Source organism: Gobio gobio (genome assembly GCF_949357685.1).
Source record: "Gobio gobio genome assembly, chromosome: 23".
NCBI classification, from domain to species: Eukaryota; Metazoa; Chordata; class Actinopteri; order Cypriniformes; family Gobionidae; genus Gobio; species Gobio gobio.
The window spans coordinates 29,454,090-29,478,913 of record NC_137119.1 but is presented as its reverse complement, the minus strand read 5'-3'; the positions used below and the strand labels follow the sequence as shown (position 1 = coordinate 29,478,913).

The 24,824-nt window shown below is 37.0% G+C and overlaps 1 protein-coding gene across 1 annotated transcript in view; it reads left to right on the top strand.

Moving 5' to 3' along the window:
• Window positions 1-24,824, top strand: part of cnksr2a (connector enhancer of kinase suppressor of Ras 2a) — a 111,794-nt gene that overhangs the window by 48,232 nt on the left and 38,738 nt on the right. Inside the window, exons 5-10 of the mRNA XM_079806498.1 lie at window positions 7,808-7,849; window positions 12,769-12,888; window positions 13,965-14,024; window positions 17,158-17,226; window positions 19,824-19,970; window positions 24,431-24,564. Of these exons, the coding sequence (XP_079662624.1) occupies window positions 7,808-7,849; window positions 12,769-12,888; window positions 13,965-14,024; window positions 17,158-17,226; window positions 19,824-19,970; window positions 24,431-24,564 (572 nt within the window). The remainder of the gene's footprint in view (window positions 1-7,807; window positions 7,850-12,768; window positions 12,889-13,964; window positions 14,025-17,157; window positions 17,227-19,823; window positions 19,971-24,430; window positions 24,565-24,824) is intronic.

Sequence of the window (24,824 nt, the reverse complement as noted above, 5' to 3'; positions counted from 1 at the left end):
ACACATTGAAATTGACACTTCTGATAGAAACAACATTTCAGCTGGGGAAATTCTTGGAAATATTGATGTAGGTCATATATGGTTGTAGTCTAGCTGTGGAGAAGGACTTGGTGCAGTAAGGGAGTTTTTCTTTTTTGCCAAATATGAAGATGAGGGACTAAAAACATAAAATATAGAGGCAGCTGTATATTTTCATGTCAATAAATAAATAAATAAATGAGTGTACTTTTCACAATTAAATATGTATCTATCTATCTAACTATCTATCTATACAGATATGATACTTTTAAGGATAATTTGATGTATACTGTTGAAAGAACAGCATTTATTTGAAATAGAAATCACAGTTATATGCCTTTGTATTGACACCGATCTCATATTAATTACTATGACATTTTTATTGGTTCATGCATAGTGAGCTTTTTACACGGGTAAAGACTTGGATTCCCATGCTAAACATGGACAAAGTTTCAAAACAAAAGTTGGACGTTTGATGGAGTATTTCTATACCAAAAATACTCCTTCCGGTTTCTCATAAGTTTCGGAAAGTTTTTTTCGATAATGGGCCAACGTATGGGTATGGGTAAGTGACGTCAACAAGGGCGGAATGTCCTTGTACGGACCGAACGGGCTCCCGGAAGGGTGCGTACGCGACAAGAGCGAGAGAGCAAATGCACGCCCATTGTTTTTCCGGAGCAGCAACGGATTTGTTCAAGTGTTTTTGTTTGTTCCTGGCATTTCGGCGACGATGGTTTATAAACAAGGCCTAGTTCAACTTTTGTAGCTCGTCTAATGCTGAAAGAGGGAGCATTTAGCTCCACCCACACGATACGCCTCCAGCCGCTCTGTTTTTTCCGGAAAGACTCAGTACAGCCTATCTTTCTTTTATAAATATAATAAAACTAAAGACTTTTCGGAGATATGAAGGATGCAATCCTACTCTATAGGCACTCAAGATTGACATGAGATTGACTGAAACTGAGTGTTTCACCCCCCCTTTAAACCTCTCTCACATATCTGCTCCTTTTACATTCTTCCACATGTTATAAAGAAGTTTTAAAAAAACACTATGAGGATGTCTACAGAACTATAGCTCATTTGTTACTGAAGGCATAATGGGTAATGTCGTCCTTTTGAGCAGAGCAGGATGGCGTTAGACTGCATGGGTAAACCCAGCCTGATCTGCCAGGATGGCGTGGCTGTGTGTTCATGTTTTTCTATCCCAAGGGGGACTTCAACCTGAATGAACACAGACTCATGGGGACTTGTTTTTTAGGAATTAAATTAAGGAAACAAGTTTATAAATCATACAGATTTTTTTTGAAAATGTAAAAATGCTGAAAGTTTTCTGAGATGGGTAGGTTTAGGGGTAGGGTTAGTAAGGGAAAAGAATATACAGTTTGTACAGTATAAAACCAATGAACGTATATGAAGAGTCCCCAAAAAGATAGTGAACCAGACCTGTGTGTGTGTGTGTGTGGGTGCGTGTGTGTGTTTGTTTGTGTTTGCACACCCAGCAGATTATTTTTTTTAGGGTCAGACGATCATGGCCAGGAAGAGCAGCATTAAATGGATGGATCTGTCACAGCCAGCTCAGCCTGAGCACTGCACTCAAACTCTCTCTTAATCCAGGAGAGATTACAGCATTGAAGCCAGAGATCTAGGTCTAATCTTAACTAATGCAACTGGTATTGAGCATTCAGGACCAGCAGAAGTCCTTTTCCCAGATCGGCCTTTGTGAGATTAGGTGAAAATCTTTTATTTTTTTTCCAAATAAAACCATTTGAATGGTTTTAGTACTGAAGGTGTGTTTGGCAGGTGTGTTTTTAGAACATGCTAGCTGGTTTCTACCTGATCCAAGATAATTCAAATAGGTTTAGCTGACCAGATGGACTTCCAGCTGGTTGGAACCTGAATGAGCTGGTAGACAATCTTGTACCAGCCTAACATGTTCCAAAAACCTGTTTGACCATCTGATTTATCCACCAGGGCACTAAGATGGTTAGCCTGGTCCCTGTCGCTGGTAGTCTGGCACTGACTAGTTGCTAGTCAACCACCTAAACAAGCTTTAATGACCACAATCCTAATTGCTCCATTATTGAATTATAGTTTATATAGTCCGTATAGATTAGCGCCCCCTGCTGGCATACCACTATCACTATGTGTGTGGTGTCTTCTCAAAGTACTGGTTTATCCAAAAATGAAAATTTATCATTATTTTCTGCTCTTGTTGTTCCAAAAAATTCTTACTTTCTTCCATGGAGCATGAAAGTTTTCAATACAATGAAAGTTAATAATGTCTGTAGCTGTTCCAGATTCCAAAACGATGAAAAAAGCAACCTAACAGCACCATAAAAGTGTCCATCTGCACATATATTTCAAGTCTTCCAAAGCCATGCAACAGCTTTTTAATAAACAGACCAAAATTTAAATATTTATTCATCCACAGAGCTCTCCTTGGTCCATCTGAATGATTTGTTTACTAATCACACTTACTAACAACTTGCTAACTACTGCATAAGAACCAATATAAGTCATATGTTGAGTCAGTATAAGTCATCAGTTACATATTGATTATGAATTTTATCTACTGTATATATTTCAATTATTTCAATTTGTTTTGACCATTACATCATAATATGTTCATGATGTGATATTTGGCTTACTATTTTAATTGTATTTATATATACACTGACTGGCCAAAAAAAGTCACTGTTTGGATTTAAATAGACAAATGCTTAAGAGTCTATGAGTGGATGATTATTGCAGTGATTATTATGTTTCTAGCATGTTTTATGTTTGGCTACAGTTATTCTAACCCTAATTGATGGAGTGTCTAGCTTCTCATTTCTTAAACAACCATGTAGGAAGACACTTCATGACCATATTCCAGGATTACAATGACAAAATGGTTGTGAAAGAATGGTTGGGAGGGAGCATGAAGAATCTAGCCTGACAAGCCAGACCCACATCAAGATGTTGGGTCTGGGAACACACCATTGGCAGGGCTCAAGCCGAGGGGCGGGATAAACGGTTGTCTTTCAAATTCCCTCTGCAGTCTGCACACAATAGGATAGCGCTACAACCAACCAGAGCAATTAAGAAGGTGAAGCGGAGCTAGTTGATTGATTAAACTTTCGCCTATCCGGTCGGCAAAACTCCGGACACATCTTCCTTTCTTAAGAATGACTTCAGTGCCGTTCTGTGTTCTTTTCTCAAAGAAAAGCTTAACTCCAAGTCTTCCAGAGTCGCGGCCAAAGCCGATTTGAAAGACCGCTGTTCGCCAGCTTCTTTGTTTACAAGTAGCACGCGGAACCGCCACAACTCTGCCGTCATTAGGTTAAGCCCGCCCACCGACTCTATACACGATGTGATTGGCCTGACCAGAGTTTGGTTTTTCCAGCTCGCAAGCCAACGGAGAGTTGCTAGACGACCCTGGCTGCAAATTACATTTGCTGCCGCTAGGGTGCGTCTAGATTTCTTGGCTATGAATAATCATTTTCACACATAAATTGGCACCTCTGAGTCCAGACCTTAAATTCATTGAAAGTCTTTGGGATGTGCTGGAGGAGACTTTACAGAGTGCAAAAAATTATCCACCTCTCGATGAAAATAAATGTTGTGATGTTATTTCCATCAGGAGCTGTATCAACTTTTGGTCAAGATCTTACTTACTTACACTACTGTTCAGAAGTTTGATGTCAGTAAGATTTAGTTATTTAAGTCTCTTATACTCACCAAGGCTGCATTTATTTAATCAAAAATACAGTAAAAATAGTAATGTTGTGATTTAATATTACAATTTAAAATATACACAATTTATTACATTTTTAAAAAGTGATGTTACTTTAACTGTGCTCGACAGTTCCAGTCCCTGGTTCATTTTCTACAAAAAAAGTCTTCTTTTGTGTAAAAGGAGAAATTCATGGGTTTGGAACAACATGAGCATGAATAAATTATGACACAATTTCCTTTTTATGCGAACTATATCTTTAAACACTATGTTGTGACATGAGAATGCACCTTAAGTACTAATGACACACATGAACACACACACACACACACACATAGACACATAAATATGCACACTGGCGTTCTGCGTGATGATGCATGGCTTGAGTGACAGCACTGGAGAATAGGTACGGAGATGCTCAGGGGTGCTCGAAAGGGAAGTGAATCAATGCGGTTTCATTTCCCGGGAACACTCTTTTCTTTCGCTCTCTCTCAAGGCTTTTGCTGTGGGAGAGTCTCAGGTGTGAGGGCTGGTTATTACTTTATTGTTGTGATGAAAAGGAAGAGGTGCAGGTGAGAGCACCAAAGACGATGACAAAAAATAAGCTCTCTCACTGAAATGCTGCAGAAACTGAGACATACAGTTTCGACGACCAAAGAAAAAGAGAATCATGTCCTCCTACTGGGCATTGTTGGGTTTGGGGGGGGGGGGGGTCAGTGATGGATATAGGAAGCAGAGTGGGTGTTGCCATGGTGACGGCTGATGGCCAGAGATCAGTTTCTTCAGTACGTTTTCTTTAATATTTCATAAATGCTCAATGTATCCATATATACTAAGCAAGGATTTATAGTCTTGTTTTTCTTTTCATGGACCAAATGTCCCCACAATGTCATTTTTCCAAGTTTTATTATGGACATTTGTTCCATGAATAGAAAACGATATCACATCATTTGGTTGATGTATATAATACACTGGTCATTTATGAAATTTTAAAGGGCTGTTAAGAATATTAAATGACTTTCTTGGCTGCTACAAGAAAAAAAAGCACTTCATAACAGCCTTATTCAGTAAAAATGTCAAAATGGTGTCTGTAAAGGGGTAGAATTGCATCACTTCCATTATAATCAACAAAGTTCACTACACAACAGCACATTGCATTATTGAGTCAAAAGTTTATTTTCTTCATCTGATTAAAAAGATTTTAAATAATTGATTTATTATGGTCTTTATAATTATATAAATATTTAATTGATCTCTATCAATTACATAATTGATTAAGATTTTTGTATTGAACCATTGCACGCTCATGATGTCATTTTTGGTCAGTAAGATTTTTTAAGTCTCTTATGCTCAACAGAGATCCTAATCTATGATACTGCATTTATTTGATCAAAAGTACAGTAAAAACAGTAATTTTGTAAAATATGATTAAAGTTTAAAATAACCATTTTCTATTGTAATATATTTAAAAATGTAATTTATTGCTGTGATATCAAAGCTGAATTTTCAAAGCTGAGTCACATGATCCTTCAGAAATCCTTCTAATATGCTGATTTGGTGTTTAATACAATGAAATTATGGGAAAGAGAAGTGGAAGCAAGGCTAAGGGGAGAAGTGAACATTGTGAGCAGCAGTATGGTTTCATGCCAAGAAAGAGCACCACAGATGCATTATTTGCTTTGAGAATGTTTATGGAGAAGTACAGAGAGGGTCAGAAAGAGCTGCATTGTGCCTTTGTAGATTTAGAGAAAGCATATGGGTGCCAAGAGAGGAGCTGTGGTATTGTATGAGGAGGTCTGGAGTGGCTGAGAAGTATGTTAGAGTGGTGCAGGATATGTATGAGAGCAGAAGGACAGTGGGAAGGTGTGCCTTAGGTGAGACAGAGGACTTCACGGTAAAGGTGGGACTGCATCAAGGATCGGCTCTGAGCCCCTTCTTGTTTGCGGTGGTGATGGACAGGCTGACAGATGAGGTCAGACAGTAATCTCCATGGACTATGATGTTTGCGGATGACATTGTGATCTGTAGTGAGAGCAGGGAGCAGGTGGAGGAAAGTCTAGAGAGGTGGAGGTTTGCTCTGGAGAGAAGAGGAAGGAAGGTTAGTCGCAGCAAGACAGAATACATGTGTGTGAATGAGAGTGGAACAGTGAGGTTACAGAGAGAAGAGGTAAAGAAGGTGCAGGATTTTAAATACTTAGGGTCAACAGTCCAGAGCAATGGGGAGTGTGGAAAAGAAGTGAAGAAGCCTGTGCAGGCAGGTTGGAATGAGTGGAGAAAAGTGTCAGGTCTGTTGTGTGATAAAAGAGTACCAGCAAGAATGAAAGGAAAGGTGTACAGGACAGTAGTGAGACCAGCGATGTTGTATGGTTTGGAGACAGTTGCACTGGGGAAAAGACAGGAGGAAGAGCTAGCAGAGCTGAAGATGTTGAGGTTCTCTTTGGGAGTGACGAGGATGGATTGGATCAGGAATGAGTACATCAGAGGGACAGCACATGTGAGATGTTTTGGAGACAAAGTTAGAGAGGCCAGGTTGAGATGGTTTGGACAGTGAATATATTGGTAAAAGGATGCTGAGCTTAGAGCTGCCAGGCAGGAGGTCGAGAGGAAGACCAAAGAGGAGGTTTATGGATGCAGTGAAGGAGGACATGAAGGTAGTCAGTCTGAGAGAAGAGGATGCAGGGGATAGGGCTAGATGGAGGCAGATGATTCGTTGTAGCGACCCCTGAAGGGAACAGCCGAAAGGAAAAGAAGAAGAAGTGAACTGTAGTATAGTTATTATAAAATACCTCATTCTTTTCAATGGATTTTCTTAAAATTGTTATACTATTGTAAAATACCCTATTCAAATTAAGAAATCTTAAAGCTGCAGTTCGTAACCTTTTCTGGTTAAAAATAACCCAAAATAAGTTTTTGATAAAGTACAAAACAAGCCAGTATTCAAAACAATCTCCTTATAGCCCCATTCACAATGGTAAACTTGTAATAATGTGTTATAATTAGAGTGGTATGGCGGGTTAACACGGGGAATTCAAGTATGTCTTTGCGTCATTACGTCACGTCTGTATACATAAAGAAAGAGTCCAGCTAGTGAGGAGCATGTATACCGCATGTTCTTCAGCAGATCATTTATAGCCTTTTCTCACAGCAGCTGGAGTAATTAAACTTATCCTTTTTATGGCAGATTGTAATCCAGAAAGGCCTAAAGGACATCATCAGTGACAACTGGAGATCGGTAGTCAAAAGCTAAAGATTAGACTGTATGGAAATTGAAATCTACAGGTAACGCTAATAAACACTAAATACACGTAGTCACGCAATGCTAATCATTAACAATTTGAGAACAAAGTATAACAATAATAATAATGTTATATGAGCGATCTTTAGATTTAATCACCTTATTTAGGTTATACTCCAAGATGTAGAATCTGTGATTCTGAAGTACAGTGTCCACACCGGTGCGGTGACTGACAGCAAGCCGCACAAACTCCTCAAAACATTTGATTCATCCGCGCCGAGGAGCCGCGCAGACGCACAACTCACATACAGATAACTCCGCAAATAACCGCAATTGCAGGTTTCAAACAGAGATGGCGACACAGAGGCAAAACTTACGGACTGCAGCTTTAACATTGAGAAATCAATGTTAAGTGGTTTCTTAATTTTTTCCAGAGTTGTATGTGTATATATACACTCCATGTAGGTCTTACTGCACTGTATATGACACCTGCACAAACACTCACATGGCAGATTTGCTATTTTTCCATGAACTTTCACAGCAGTCCCGACCCCCAGCGGGAACCTCAGGAGCTCCTTGAAATGTCTCCATCAGAGCCTGAATGTTAAATTGAGCCCGGGGCTCTCCTCTGTTCAACCTTCCTACATTAGATCAGCATCTGAGAGAGAGAGACAGAGACATTTCTGAACACAGTGACCCAGCTGTTTGGAAGATTAACCCATCTGCAGAGATATTTTGCTCAGTAAATGTTTTCTCAAGCGCTCTGTGTGGGTGAGTTTGTATGTGAGAGGCCTAAACTGTTTAAAATGACAGTAATATCTCACTTCTCCTCTTCGCAGGACTGCACCGTCTATGAAACTGAAAACAAGATCCTCCATGTGGTAAGTATTTCTCTTCTTTCTTATGCTGCAATATGAGGCTGATAATGAGCTCTAATGTTTCTCCTGTGAGCTCTGCCCCCATTTCTTCATTTACAAGAAGAACCATGAGGATGCTCATACTCTATCTGCCTGTTATTTCTGTGTGGTAGACAAAATGTAATGCCTGACTGATTTTATAACCACACTGTGATGTGAATAGGCATATTAAATGTAGTGCATTCAAAAAGCTGATTCGTTTGAGACAACATTCAGCACAATATTTGAAAAATATTCTATAGTTCTAGTAATATATAAAGTATTACATTAAATAACACTATTTCTCATGGTTACAAATGCATGTTTTAGTTTGGTGCTGTTACTCTTATTTTTTCAAGAAAATAATAATTTTAAGGCCTCTTTAAATATTATATTATATTATATTATATTATATTATATTATATTAATTATATTATATTATATTATATTATATTATATTTATTATATTATATTATATTATATTATATTATATTATATTATATTATATTATATTATATTATATTATATTATATTATATTATATTATATTATATTATATTATATTATATTATATTATATTATATTATATTATATTATATTAAGGGTGAGGGTTAGGGTTAACAGCTCTACTGCCAATTAATACAGAACCTTTTCCAAATCAAATTATCAGTAAAATGTAAACTCTTAACTGATTTTTTGACCACTTAGTGATGGGAATAGACATTTAAAAATAAAACTGATTCATTTGAGTCATCATTTATCAATTATATAAGGCTATATTGTTACAATAACTGATTCAAATTCTTTCACAAATTCCATGAAGGTTTTTTTTTTTCATGAAGGGATCTCAGCATTTTAATTTAACATTGAAATAAATTTTAGGGATGGCTTTTATGATTCGTACAAGATGTGATTCTTCATGTCAGTGTTTTACATTTGTTACTGTAGAATCGTGAGGTAACATGACCTGTGGACATCATTTAGTGAACATGTATTATGCTACTTCAGGCCCTGAGGTGAAGTTCCCTTTGCAGTCACAGGAGACCCACATCAAGGCTCTTTGTGAGATTCCCGTCTCACACACACTAGCACACAGCAGTGTGTGTGGCAGGTCCTGTTGTCGCCACAGACTGCTGGGCTGGGCACAGCTGTCATTCTCACTGAGTCCCACAGCTATAAATACCTTCACATTGCGCCTGCTTGCAGCAGATTTCATTTTCCAGCACAACCCCACCTCAGTTACTGACTGTAGGAGGAGAAACAAACACAGCAATGACACCAGATGAAAGCAGAAGTAGAGCGAGAGATGAAACCATAAAACAAAGTGAATTAAAGTGCTACAGGACCCTAATAAGCAAATGTAATTCTGCAATATACCTACAGAAATGCTAAGCAGAGAAGTGCACTTTTTAGTATCATAGTAGCAATTAGTATCATACCTTCCTGACAGTGTGCCTTTCAACGTGGCACTAGGTAAATATAGGTACTTTAGATAGAGATTTAGATGCTAGATGGTTGCTACAATATAGATAGATGGATGGATGGATGGATGGATAGATAGATATATAGATATGTGTGTGTGATAAGCAGAGTGATAAGTGATAAGCAGAGTGTAAACGCATTGTGCACTCGCCTATAGGCACATATTACAACCCCAAATCAGAAAAAGTTGGGACAGTATGGAAAACGAAAAAAAAAAAAAAAAAAAGAAGTGATTTCTACATTTACTTTGACTTGTATTTCATTGCAGACAATATGAACAAAAATATTTCATGTTTTGTCTGGTCAACTTCATGTCATTTGTAAATATGCATCCTTTCCTGTCATTCAGACCTGCAACACATTTAAAAAAAAAGTTGGGACAGTAAAGCATTTACCACTTTGTAATGTTGCCATTCCTTTTCACAACACTTAAAAGACGTTTAGGGACGGAAGACACCAAGTGATGAAGTGTTTCAGGTGTAATTTTGTCCCATTCTTCCTGCAAACAAGTCTTAAGGTGGGCAACAGTACGGGGTCTTCGTTGTCGCATTTTACGCTTCAAAATGCGCCACACATTCTCTATTGGAGACAGGTCGGGACTGCAGGCAGGCCAGTCAAGTACCCGTACCCTCTTCCTCCGCAGCCAGGACTTTGTAATGTGTGCAGAATGTGGTTTTGTAATGTCTTGTTGAAATATGCATGGACGTCCCTGGAAAAGATGTCTTCTTGAAGGCAGCATATTATGCTCCAAAATCTCTATGTACTTTTCAGCATTAACGGTGCCTTCACAGAAGTGCAAGTTACCTTTGCCAAGGGCACTGACACAACCCCATACCATGACAAACCCTGGCTTTTGGACTTGTTGCTGGTAACAGTCTGGATGATCCTTTTCTTCTTTGGTCCAGAGCACACAGTGTCCATTCGTCCCAAAAAAATACCTGAAATACTGATTCATCTTACCACAGTACACGTTTCCACTGTGTGATGGTCCATCCCAGATGCCTCCGAGCCCAGAGAAGTCGACGGCGCTTCTGGACACTGTTAACATAGGGCTTCCTTTTGGCACAGTACAGTTTTAACTGGCATTTGTGGGTGTAACTACGTATTGTGGTACTTGACAAAGGTTTGCCAAAGTAGTCCTGAGCCCATGTGGTGATATCGCTTATAGATGAATGACGATTCTTGATGCAGTGCCGCCTGAGGGATCGGAGATCACGGTTGTTCAGCTTAGGCTTGCGCCCTTGTCCTTTACGCACTGAAATTCCTCCAGATTCCTTGAATCTTTTAATTATGTTATGCACTGTTGAATGTGAAATATCCAAATCTCTTCCTATCTTTCTTTGAGGTACATTGTTTTTAAACATTTCAATAATTTTCTCACGTATTTGTTGGCAAACTGGCGATCCTCGGCCCATCTTTGCTCCTAAAGGATTAGACCTTTCTTGGATGCTGCTTTTGTACCAAATCATAATTACAATCACCTGTTGACATCACCTGTTTCAAATCACATCATTATTTAACCATTTTACCTCATTACTAGCCCTAAATTGCTCCTGTCCCAACTTTTTTTTTAAATGTGTTGCAGGTCTGAATGACAGGAAAGGATGCATATTTACAAATGACATGAAGTTGACCAGACAAAACATGAAATATTTTGTGTTCATATTGTCTGCAATGAAATACAAGTCAAAGTAAATTTAGAAATCACTTTTTTTTTTTTTTGTTGCGTTTTCCATACTGTCCCAACTTTTTCTGATTTGGGGTTTTACTATATTAGTATACTAAATATACTATACTTTACATATATCTATATTGTAGCCAGCAGCCATATCACCTTTTAGCCCAAGACTGGTTTCCCACTAGAGCTAAGCAGGGCGGAGCCTGGTCAGTACCTGGATGGGAGACCAAGTTGCTGCTGGTAGAGGTGTTAGTGAGGCCAGCAGGAGGTGCTCACCTGAGGGTCCTAACACCCCAGTATAGTGATGGGGACACTATACTGTAACAAGCAACGTCCTTCGGATGAGACGTTAAACTGAGGTACTGACTCTCTGTGGTCATTAAAAATCAATTTGCCCATTGGCCTTTGTCCATCATAGACTCCTAATCATCCCCATATATATATATATATATATATATATATATATATATATATATATATATATATATATATATATATATATATATATATATATATATATATATATATATATATATATATATATATATATATTAGGGCTGTCATAAGATTAATTGCGATTAATCGCATCCAAAATAAAAGTTTGTGTTTACATAATATATGTGTGTGTACTCTGTTAATTATTATTTATATATAAATACACACACATTCATGTATATATTTAAGAAATATTTGCATGTATATACTGTATATACATTTATATAATCTATAATATATATAAATATAAATGTTTTATATATAAAAATAATACTTTTTTCTTAAATATATACATGCTTGTGTGTGTATTTATATGTAAATAATAATTAACAGAGTACACGCACATATATTATGTAAACACAAGCTTTTATTTTGGATGCGATTAATCTTTTGACAGCCCTAATATATACATATATATATATATATATATATATATATATATATATATATATATATATATATATATATATATATATATATATATATATATATATATATATATATATATATATATATATATATATATATATATATATATATATATACGATTGGACGATTGGCTTCATTTCTCAGTCTCCTCTCCACCAATCAGCTGGTGTGTGGTGGGCATTCTGGCACAATATGGCTGCCGTCGCATCATCCAGGTGGATGCTGCACATTGGTGGTGGATGAGGAGATTCCCCCCTTCTATGAAAAGCGCTTTGAGTGCCTAGAAAAGTGCTATATATGTAACAAATTATTATTACTAATGCGCCCTTTAAATAACACAAAATAATACTGCGCTGTTGACTAGGTTTTTGTTGGTCAATGGCGCAATCGTTTTCAGTTGCCTCAAAATAGTAATGCAAGTGAACACACCTCATTTTCAGACAAGCACGACCATGGGCGAACAGATGGGCATGAGTGCATTTGATGTTTTAACAATGTGGGCACTCGACGTGAAAATGAAAACTGCGTCGTGCTGAAACTAGCAAAACTTGCGTCGCGCTTGGCGTCGCATTGCACCAGGTTTATGAAAGGGCCCTTAGTCTTTTTAGGCATAACAAAGTCCTTCCCAATGGAAATGGCTTCAGAACTGCACCAGTTTATTAAAACTGTGCCCCAAAAACATTGACTTCTAAAGATGCATTCTGTGGTCATGGGACGTTAAACCTAAATATTATCATATTTATGAGACTGAGTTATATCTAATAATTGATCGCCCAGTGCAGAAAGGACTTTATATGCTCACTCTTTTTCTCTTTCTGAAGTGCAAGACATTATCTGGAGTGTGTGACCACATCATCTCACTGTCGTCAGACCCCCTGGTCTCCCAGTCGGCACATCTGGAGGTGGTTCAACTGGCTAATATTAAACCTACAGAGGGTCTGGTAAGATCATACATTTATACTTTGCTACTGACCGCTGTTCTAATTACTGCTGTTTGTCACTGTTTTTAATTCAGTTATTTCATTTATTGTAGTTTTTTTTTTTGTTTGATTAGAAATGTAATGTAAATGTATTTGTTCATAACTTCATGTTAATGATGTCACCCTAATTTGTGATTGATATATTGTAAATATAAATCAGATTATCTGATCATTTGTTTACATATTAAATACTATCATTATTTAATATAAAATATTGTTAATATATTATATTCTCTACCATTCAAAAGTTTGGGGTCTGTAAGATTTTGTTTTTATAGAATTTTTTTTATACTTTTATTCAGCAAAGATGCATTCAATTGGTCAAAATTGACAGTAAAGATATTGATAATGTTACAAAAGATTTCTATTCTTTCTATTCATCCAAACGAGTCCTGATTTCAACAAAAGTATTTTCAACACATTTCCACATTAATAATAATTATAGGAAATGTTTCTTGAGCAGCAAATCATCATATTAGAATGATTTCTGAAGGATCATGTGACACTGAAGACTGGCGTAATGATGCTGAAAATTCAGCTTTGCCGACACAGGAACAAACTAAAAAGTTCACTGTTACTGGTCGCACTATATTGTTTTAAATCAAATAAATACTGCCTTGATGAGCATAAGAGACGTCTTTCAAAAACATTAAAAAAAAATCTTACCGAACCCAACTTTTCAATGGTACTATTTTAAAGATATTTCCACTTTAAAGGCTTTAATGTAGTTTTTGTTAGCAGTATAGCTCACAGTTACAGCAGTGTAGCTTTGGGTAGCTTATATGACACTCAGCTTAACTAATAGTAATTATAAGTGATTTCCCCAACACTGATCTTTGTCCTAATGAGCGAATATGTGTGTATGTATGCATGCTTGTGTTGATATGTGATCAAAAATCTCTTTTATTAAAAGTAATTTCACTTCTCTATTTGCACATGAATAAACTAGAATGGTTTTGCAGAGACAGAAAGAGGAAGAAATGGCGATAATTCATTATAGTCTTTTATCTTTTTTCCTTTGTCTCTTAAATCTTAAGGGAATGTACATCAAATCCACATATGATGGACTTCATGTTATCACAGGAACTACAGAGGGGGTAAGAGCCAGTCAGTGTTGTATTTTTTAATTCATGTGCCCTTATAATGTCCAGTATGCTACAGATAAAACTAATAAATCTCAGCAATTGATTGCACAGCTATTACTGTATATGATCAAACCAAAGAGCAGGAGAGAGAGAGGGAAAGAGAGAGCTATACAGAGAGGAGTGCTCTAAATAAAGATCCAGCAATCATGTGACTCAAAGCTCTTAGTTTTTGTTGGAGCTAATAGTGGGTGGAAATCACCCAGTATACTGCAATATAGAGTACCCATAGAAAAGAAAAGGCACATTTTACTGTATATATGCCATATTTCAATTGCATCTGACCACACTGAGATTAAATTGATAACAAATGAAGATTTCTCATAAATTGAGGTTTCTCAGATGTATCTCTTCATCGCATGTCTCCTCTAGAGAGATGTGTGCTCAGATTCAACATGATACCAAAGTGTATAGATTCAGAAGTCTGAGATTTCAACATGATGTCATTTCCCATCAAATTCTTGGCAGACCAAATTATCAGAGCTATTCTGTCCACATTAATTTTGTATCTCTGCTCTATGCTCATTGTTTTTTTTATTTACAGTAAACTATAACCATGATATCACAAATAATATAATCAAGTTACAATATAATTAGAATACCAGACTGTTTTTATATGCAATTACTGCAGCTCAAACAGTAGAGCATGGCGTTGGCAACATCAAGGTCATTTGTTCAATTCCCAGGGAATGCATAAACTGATCAAATGTGCACTACCGGTCAAAAGTTAATGTTTTTGGGTTAAATCACAAAATCAGCATTTTAGAATGATTTCTGAAGGATCGTGTGACACTTTGCATCACAGGAATAGATTACATTTGAAGGTATATTAAAAGTTCTTTTAAATTGTAATAATTTCTCACAATATTACTGTTTTTAAAATATTTTGCATCTAATAAATGCAACCCTGGTGAGCATAGGTAAGCAAGAGACCTTTTTCAAAATATGTAAAAAAAAAAAAAAAGGGTTAGTTCAGCCAAAAAAATTTAAATTCTGTCATCATAAACTCTCCCTCATGTCATCTTTGCTAATTTTCCAAATACAAATGATATATATATATACAAAATATATTTTTTAATAAAATCAGAGAGATTTCTGTCCCTCCATTGACAATCCACGCAAATACTCTCTTCATAAAGTTCATAAAGAGATCGTAAAACTAATCCATATGAATTGAGTGGTTTAGTCTACATTTTCTGAATAGGCTCAATCGCTTTATATGATGGACAGATTGAATTTAGGTTTTTATTCACATATAAACATTCATCAACTCACACATCAGTTATGATAAATGGAAGCTCAAGCATGTTTTCTTGAAGTGCGAGAACCAATGAGGTTCATTCTCGTGTTATGCAGCATGCTTGAGCTTCCACAAGAACCAATGAGGTTCATTCTCGTGTTATGCAGCACGTTTGAGCTTCTGTAAGAACCAATGAGGTTCATTCTCGTGTTACGCAGCATGCTTGAGCTTCCACAAGAACCAATGAGGTTCATTCTCATGTTACGCAGCACGTTTGAGCTTCAGCAAGAACCAATGAAGTTAATTCTCGTGTTACGCAGCACGTTTGAGCTTTAGCAAGAACCAATGAGGTTCATTCTCGTGTTATGCAGCACGCTTGAGCTTCAGCAAGAACCAATGAGGTTAATTCTCTTGTTACACATCACATTTGAGCTTCCACAAGAACCAATGTGGTTCATTCTCATGTTATGCAGCACGCTTGAGCTTCCACAAGAACCAATGAGGTTAATTCTCTTGTTACACATCACGTTTGAGCTTCCACAAGAACCAATGAGGTTCATTCTCGTGTTATGCAGCACGCTTGAGCTTCCACAAGAACCAATGAGGTTAATTCTCTTGTTACACATCACATTTGAGCTTCCACAAGAACCAATGAGGTTCATTCTCGTGTTATGCAGCACGCTTGAGCTTCCACAAGAACCAATGAGGTTAATTCTCTTGTTACACATCACATTTGAGCTTCCACAAGAACCAATGAGGTTAATTCTCTTGTTACACATCACGTTTGAGCTTCCACAAGAACCAATGAGGTTCATTCTCATGTTACGCAGCACGTTTGAGCTTCAGCAAGAACCAATGAGGTTAATTCTCTTGTTACACATCACATTTGAGCTTCCACAAGAACCAATGAGGTTCATTCTCGTGTTATGCAGCACGCTTGAGCTTCAGCAAGAACCAATGAGGTTAATTCTCTTGTTACACATCACATTTGAGCTTCCACAAGAACCAATGTGGTTCATTCTCGTGTTATGCAGCACGCTTGAGCTTCCACAAGAACCAATGAGGTTAATTCTCTTGTTACACAGCACGTTTGAGCTTCAGCAAGAACCAATGAGGTTCATTCTCGTGTTACGCAGCACATTTGAGCTTCCACAAGAACCAATGAGGTTCATTCTCATGTTACGCAGCACGTTTGAGCTTCAGCAAGAACCAATGAGGTTCATTCTCGTGTTACGCAGCACATTTGAGCTTCAGCAAGAACCAATGAAGTTCATTCTCGTGTTACGCAGCACATTTGAGCTTCAGCAAGAACCAATGAGGTTTGCGCGTCAAACAGTTTCGTTTGAGGTTCTGTTTATGTTTGCTGATCAATTTTTAATTGAAAATAAAAGTGTAATTCAATCTGTTTATCATATAAAGCAAATCAGTTTCTTTATAAAATTTGGACTAAACCCCTCAATTCATATGGATTAGTTTTATGATCTCTTTATGAATTTTTTTTAAGCGTCAAAGTGTCAGTTGTGTAGCTGCCAATGGAGGCACAGAGATTGCTCAGATTTCATTTTAAATGTCTGTATTTGTGTTTCGGAGATGAACGAAAGTCTTATGGTTTTAGAATGACATGAGGGTGAATGATTGATTAGAATTTACTAACCCATTAATTATTCTGCATTTTTGACCTGGAGTGTATACCATAAATGCAATGTTATGTTTGGGTAAAAGCATCTACCAAATGCTTAGATGTAAATGCAATACTTAGAATATTGCAGTACATCCTTTTTATTTGACATTGATTAATTTCCCCTTATTATTCTGTCTTTTTATATCTCCTTTTTATCTCTTTCTTAGTCTCCAGCAGATCGCTGTAAAAAGATTCACGCAGGTGATGAGGTCATCCAGGTGAACCATCAGACAGTGGTGAGTGTCAGTCTCTCTTAGTCATTCAATCCATTTGGCCTATTTATTCTTCTATTTTATCATCCATCCACCCATTCATTCATCAGTTTTATTCTCCTATGTGTGTATGCCTCACTTGGTATTCAACAGCAGTTGCCCCCTTCCTCTGTGATTGTGTATAGAATTATGGGTCTGAAATGAGTTCCATTTGAATTTAAGGGCTTTAACATGTCCTTGTTAAAGCACCAAGAGGTTTAAAACATATTTCAAGTATTACTCGATGTGTTTTAAGCTCATTTCTAGGACTGGGGCAACTATATTCCAATTTGACTAAATTCACAATGCTGATTGAGTGTGTTATGGTGTTTCTGAGTGAGACTGGAGGGTGTTTAAAGGGCATAAGAGGCTGTAAATTAAGGACAGTGGAGTGCTTTTTTTTGCGTGAATATGGAGTGCGTCAATAGGTACTCGTACCATGTGGAGTTGCCTTCAAAGAATTGATAAAGAGCTCTTTCTGCATATACTGTATGTGTGTGTCTACAAGTAATTGCACATGGATTTTAGCTTGTGAAATCCATTCTGTTTGAAATTATTCCCTTACTGTTTGATGTGTACGAGGTGCTGAATAATTCTATGAATATTTGAATTTTACTCTCAAGTGGTGGTATGTATTATGAAGTTAGAAATCGAAATGTTCCCTTTTCCTCATCTCTGATTACAGTGACTTCTGACATCGTTGTTCAGATTTAAGATGCTCTTTCCCTTTCTGTTTTATCTCGAGGCATCAGAATTCAACTTCTGCATCAGTTTTTCTTGTTTGTCTTCAGTCATCTTGTCGCCGTGTGAGGGATGCTGAGCTCTTTTTGTGATGAAAGATCAGCAACACTAAGGCCTCATTAATCTTCATGTAATTAGATTGTCATCACCTTCATAATTGGATTAAAGTGCCTCTAATGTGCGATAAGCGATACGAATTCAGCTTGTAGCTAAAAACACACAGACAACAATTACCGTAACAATGAGCGGTTCGTGCTCAGGAACAACCTCAGCGAGCGTTTAAGGAATGGTGCATTGTGGGAGCTGCTCTTTGTAACTTCTGTGATTAGTCCCCATACGCTACAGGATCAGGTCCTGTATATCTAGCGATTCCAGCCCATCTCAGTGTGTGTGTGTGTGTGTGTGTGTGTGTGTGTGTGTGTGTGTATTTGTGGTTGTTTATCGTTGTCTGTCTGTGAAGGGCATGCTTAGTGTAAACTGTGTTTGTGGGTCAAGTTTTGCCTACATTGTGGGTACCAAAAATCCCCACAAGGATATTAAAGGATAGTAAAACCTCAAACCACATAGATTTTGGGGACTAGCCAACAGTAAACTGCTTAATAAACACATTAAATAATGTCTTAATAACAATCTAAAAATGAAGAAAGGTTTCTGTGATGGTTAGGGGATAGAGAAAAAATCATTAGCTCTATATAAAAACAATAGAAGACAGTAGATAGTTATCGTTTTGACAGAAAAACAAATGTTTTGTGTGTGAATTTTTATTTACATAAGGGTGGCATATTAATATGAACCATTGATTTATTTTGGGACTGACACTGAAGTGATTATCGGGTTTATGAAGTTTTATTATAGCGTTAATATTTCCAGCTTTAAAATCTGGTTTACTACACAACAATTCCATTTTATATTAAATGTTTCTACATTGCATATCACATAAAAACCAACCTGAATTAGATCCCCAAATAATGATCCCCTTTCAAGGGACCCCCTATCCTAATATATGGAGGCAGCTATATATTTTCATGTTACCTATTTTATCCCTGGACCCCACTTTGAAAACCCCAGTTTTCTCATTTTGCTATTGTCACTATACGCCACTTGAGTCTGTGATAATGTACCATGATTTTTATCACGTTTTAGTGGCATTTTATCTAACAGCACATCTTAATTAATGTAAAATCACTTACGGTACACTGCACAGCCTTATTACTTTACTAAACTGTGAAATATTATGAATTAATGTAGTTTAATAATTCATCTGTAATGTAAACCTCTTTAAATATGTAACGTTTGCATATAGTATCACATTATTTTAGAATTATATTTAAACAATTGCCTCCAGCTATTAGCTTCATTCGCTGGCTGAGTAAGCCTTTTACAGCAGCGTAACATAATTACTTAGACAATTATACATAATATATAATGTATATAGTCAGTGTATCGACTTATTTTAATCATTAAAATATAGTCAGTAATGTCATTCATTTTTGGTTCATCATTCATGCTTTGCAGTGCAAAATTCATTACATATAATATATTATGAACCAAGGCTCAAATATTGACATTTCCAGGGAATGTCAAGTTCTCCTTTAGACTTTAATGTGGAATAAATTGAAAATTAGCAAACATCTGCACTCATTCTACATAGTGAACTTGATCGATATGTACTGTGTGTCAGGAAGCATGTGTGTGTGGTATAGTTAAATTCTCTCCATTATTCACCATAGGCGAATATAGAGATGAATGTTAGCATTTCCAAGCAGTTGCTTGTCAGGTGATGTCTCTGTGTGGCGTTCTTGTCGAGTCTGTGTATGTTGACCCTGTGTTTGTTGCTGTAGGTGGGCTGGCAGTTGAAAAACTTGGTAAGCTCTCTGCGTGGGGACCCTGCCGGTGTGACATTGACCCTGAAAAAGCGTCCCCAGAGCACGCTCACCTCTGCCCCAGCCCTACTAAAGAACATGAGATGGAAGCCCCTGGCCCTGCAGGTAGGATTCAAAATGCCCTGGCCCCAAAGCTTTCGTCATTTGGGCTGCACTTTTCCCCTTTTATCTGCCACCCGCTCCCTGAGTAAATTAGCTTTAATCGGCTTTTTGTGAAGGATCCAAGTTCAAGGTTCTAGATTTGTGACCATTAAAAGAAGCTACAACAGATAAAAATCCAAATATTTCCTAGTTGTTGGTTATTTTTATAACGAATATATATCTTTTATGTTATTGATATTGTTGTGGAGAATGTGAGGGTGGGGGTCATTGTAGTCAAAAAGGTTGAGATCCAAAAAAAAAATGAAATCCACTGCTCTACTCTAAACTTTTAGTCATTTTCCCCAACCACTCCAACACAGTGTGACCCGTGCTGGCAAAACAAGTAGGAATGTGCACAGCATAATTTCGAGCTACAGGCAAAACAAGTGAAAAATGTTGATTTTGGTCGATTGTGAGGTTTTCACAAAAATTAGTTCATTAAGCCCTCGTCTAGTGATCCCAATGCTCCAAATAGCAATTAAACATCTAGAGTATCTTTATTTGTACGTTTTCTGAGAGGAGTACCTTTCATTTGAAAACGATCTTACTCGCGCTGACTGACAGATCTGACGCGTCCGCAAAGACGCCTCTCACAGCACAGGATCCCAATTTATACACACACAGACTTACAGAACTTCAAAACAGTCAAAATGTCTTGGCAAGTATCCTTGCAAATCTTAATTTTGTTATGTCTTAAATTAACAATTGGTTAACTGTTGTGGAAAAACATCTGGGGTTGCACCAGCTGTGCGTAAGTTACAACTAATATTACTAATACATATTATAACTTACGCACTACTAAATATTTTTGCGTTGCACCATTAAACTTAGTTGAAGCCTAACTCTACAAATAAACTAAATATTTACGACGCCTCTGATCAGGGGCCTATACCATGAAGCGGGTTTAGCTGGCTAGCCAGATATGTTTAAGCTTAGTTTGTGCCAATCCTGGGTTTTAAGTACCATTAAAGTGGTTTGGCTTTTAGCAGTGTTCATCTCCATAGTAACTTACGCTCCATGGCTAACCTGCTCCAGGGCAGGTTATGTTCTGGATAAGAGATCTCAAACTGAAATTGGACCAATCAGCTGTTAGCAAAGTGACACACCTCTGATGCAATAAAGTCACTCCCCCTGTTTCTACTCCAAATTAAAGGTCACGACATAGCAAATGGTTTTTAAAGACTAAAGTGTCTGGCTTTTAACAATGCTTATTTATAATAATAATAATAATTTTGAATAATTTTGATATCATTTGTGTAATTATTATACCCTTAATCAATTACACATGTATCATTTTAGTTAATCAATCATTAGTACCCACTTTGTTAAAATGATTATAAATAGCCTATATAAAGGTCATACAAATAAGCTTTAAAACAATAAATAAAGCTATAAAATGTACTACATGTGAGCTGAAATGTTCAATTCTCTCTATATATCAGCTAAACTAACTTCATAACTTTTACTTGCATTGACCTATAAGATTTTTCTTTACGTTGTCCTCCTTCATAGACAGCTCTTTTCTTCTTGCTGTGTAAATTTGCTTAAATTCTTAATATTTTTCAATCATGTAATATTCTGCAGAAGAGAGAAATGAATCTCGCTGCTTCTCTTGTGAGAAGTGAATATCAGCTGTTCACTACTGATGTCACAGCTAAACTCCTAAACTCAGGATCAAAGCCTGAGTTGACAGTGTAAGCTGATGATCAGTATCATGGGAACAACAAAGCCTGAATAGATTGGTTTGGTTTTGTCAACTTGAAACAAAAATGTAACCCTGAGTTTGTTAAACTACCAACATGGTACAGGCCCCAGGAGTAATGGTTGGAATAATATAGCATACTGACTGAACTGAATCAATAAGCTCTTGCTTTACATGACAGACTTCAATTCTTTAGACATATATGATAATGCTGACATTTACACACTTACATTTTAAGAGAGAAAACATTATGTGAAAAGATTACTTTGTTAGCAACTCTTCAACACGAACCCATCCTAAACAGCGCGCCAGTGTGAGCATCTGTCTCAGTGTTGTGCATGTCAAATAAAATCATAATCATAAAGTCATTCATAATCAATAAATGTAATTTCTTTTCTTTTTTTATATCAGTATTTATTTATTGATCCTTATTAATTTAATTTAAAATACAGTTTCTAAATGTTATTTATACATAAAAACATGTATTATGTTATTCATGATTAAGTATCGTATTTAATGGAAACTTATTTTTACCGTTAGTTATTGAGGCAAAAGTAGTTAGATTGAAGTGTAAACTGAAATTCGGGGCATTTCAACACAACTTCTGGACACGTATTTGATGGCTATTATTGGATCATTGAGGGTAAACATATTATGCGACTACGCATTACTTTACAGAGAGCTTACGTTCGTATGTACGTAGCTACTAGCTACGTTCTGCCTTAAGAACAAATGGTGCAACCAAATACTAAAGTACATAGTTAGTTACAAACTAGCTAGTAGTTACTAAGCCTCTAGTGTGGGCTTTATGTTACAATTTAAGGAAGAACTTACGAACGTCTGTTGCAACCCTACCCTGATGAGTAACATTATAAAACATCCCTGCGGTACAGTAGGTCTTAATATATAGGCTGTCTGTTTCATTAATGTTAATCAAACAATTGTGGTATTATGGGGAATAAAAACGTTGAATAAATATTTTTCCTATAGATATTTGGTGTTGACTTGATGTGTGCCAAATTTGGTGTTATTACCAGGAATTTTAAGGGATGGTTGCAAGGTGGAACCTTCACTAAACTTTAACTCGAATTTTCTCAAAATTTAGTTTGCTGACTCTATCAACTTCAAAACAAGTCAAACAGTCATTTTGAAGCTTTTTTTAATAGAGAATATGAAAATAGCAATAACCAAAAAGGCAAGTCATTGCAACACATTTTGTCAGCATGGGTCATGTGGGTGGAAATATGTTAATGAGTTAATGAGACATCATCACCACTTTTGCGATTTGTGAATGACTGTTTTTGAAGTGTCATTTACATAAATCATGTTTTTTCAGCATTATTTTCATAAATCAGCAGTTGAACAGGCCAATAATGGATATTTAATTGTACAGTTTTACATTTAGTTTACCTTAGCCATCATCTATTGCTCACTTCAAGTTAATCTTGATAATTTAAAGTACCCCAATTGGGCTATTTTTAAGGTTCCTAATTTTGTTTTAGAGGTCTCCTCCAATAGATTTACATTTTCTTATACATTGCAGCACCATCTCTTTTCTCACAGTGTCTGAAATGACTTGATCAAGGATCCAGTCTTTCTAAACCACTTCTTTCTCAGAGCCTACTTTACTCTGATTGGCCAGATGGTTCAGTCTGTTGTGATTGGTGTCAGAAACGAAAAATCCATTACCCTATCTGAATTTCAGCTCTGGAGGCTTCCTCCAGGTGATACAAACAGTAATGACGGCGTTTGTTTTACCGTATCAATTCGAGACCTCAGCTACAACTAGTGTTTGAGGGTCAAACTGGATGTTTTTTGTGGGCAGCCAATGAAGACCATGCAAATGTGTTACAAACCTAAAATCAGGCAGGAACAAAAACTGGAATTACTTGACGACTTGTTTCAGGCAGTTCAGAATCGGTTCTTTCTTTTGGGAGACAATAACTCGTGCACTTCTTCCTACTAAAATTTTGTATCACAACCCTCAAAATCAGTTTATTTTGTGTAAATAACAGGAATGCTGGGTATCAGAGTTGCTTTTGTGGTTCTTGCATTGCTCGTTTGCACTAACATCACTAGCCTCAAACTGCTTAAAAAAAGAAACCTGGAAGTGTTTGTGTCTGTGCCAGAGAGAGCAGATTAGCTTTAATCGGCTTTTGCTGGAGGATTCAAGTTTAGTTCTAGACTTGTGACTCTAGACTAAACTTTTAGCTATTTTCCCCAACAGATCTGCACTTTGGCAGCTGTCATCTCTCATGCTCATTTCACTGTGATTATTTGCACGAGCCTCTTTGTGCATGTCGCGTGTGTACATCCAAATGTGCAGTCTGTGTCACAACCCCTGTCCCCAGCCTTTCAGCTCACTGGAGACACTAATCACATGTCTATAATCTCTGAAGTCATTGTGTTCGGTGGAGATGCCACGAATGTTTCCATAGACTCCCACTCATTATGTCAAAGCATCCTGACCCAGAGATCGCAGTGCACTGTTTACTGCAGACAGCACTGCAGAGGGACTGCGCCGGCATCTCACTGCACAGGGACCTATTAATCTCGATGCCTCACCCTTGTGACTGTCTGCAGATATCAGTGTCTGGGTCACGTCCTGGAACAGAGCTCCATTATTACATTTAGTTGTGCCCTCAGATGTTTTACCAGTAGTTTGAGCTCATAGTAGAAGTGAACTTTGCTCTTTAATCCAATGATCTTGTCTGCCCAGCAGCCAGTTGTTCCCAGGAGTCCAACCAGCAGCTCGGCCACGCCCACAAGCACAATCAGCACACCCTCAAAGCGTGATAGCTCCGCCCTCCAAGACCTGTATATCCCGCCCCCTCCATCTGAGCCGTACACACCCAGGTAACTCATCCAGTAAATTTTTTACACTTTTTCTTTTTTTTTTTTCATGTATAGGTTTCATACATCAAAAACACTATATTTATCATGACAATTTTCACCCACTCTCATATCCTTAGAATTAAGCAAGCTGTTTTGCTACTGTACTTTTTAAAGGCCTATTTTGATTGGCAAACTTCTCTGTATGGGTGTGATTCATATTATTGTGGAAGACTCTATAGGTATTGGTATTTATGAGCTGATGATTTTGACATCACCACTGT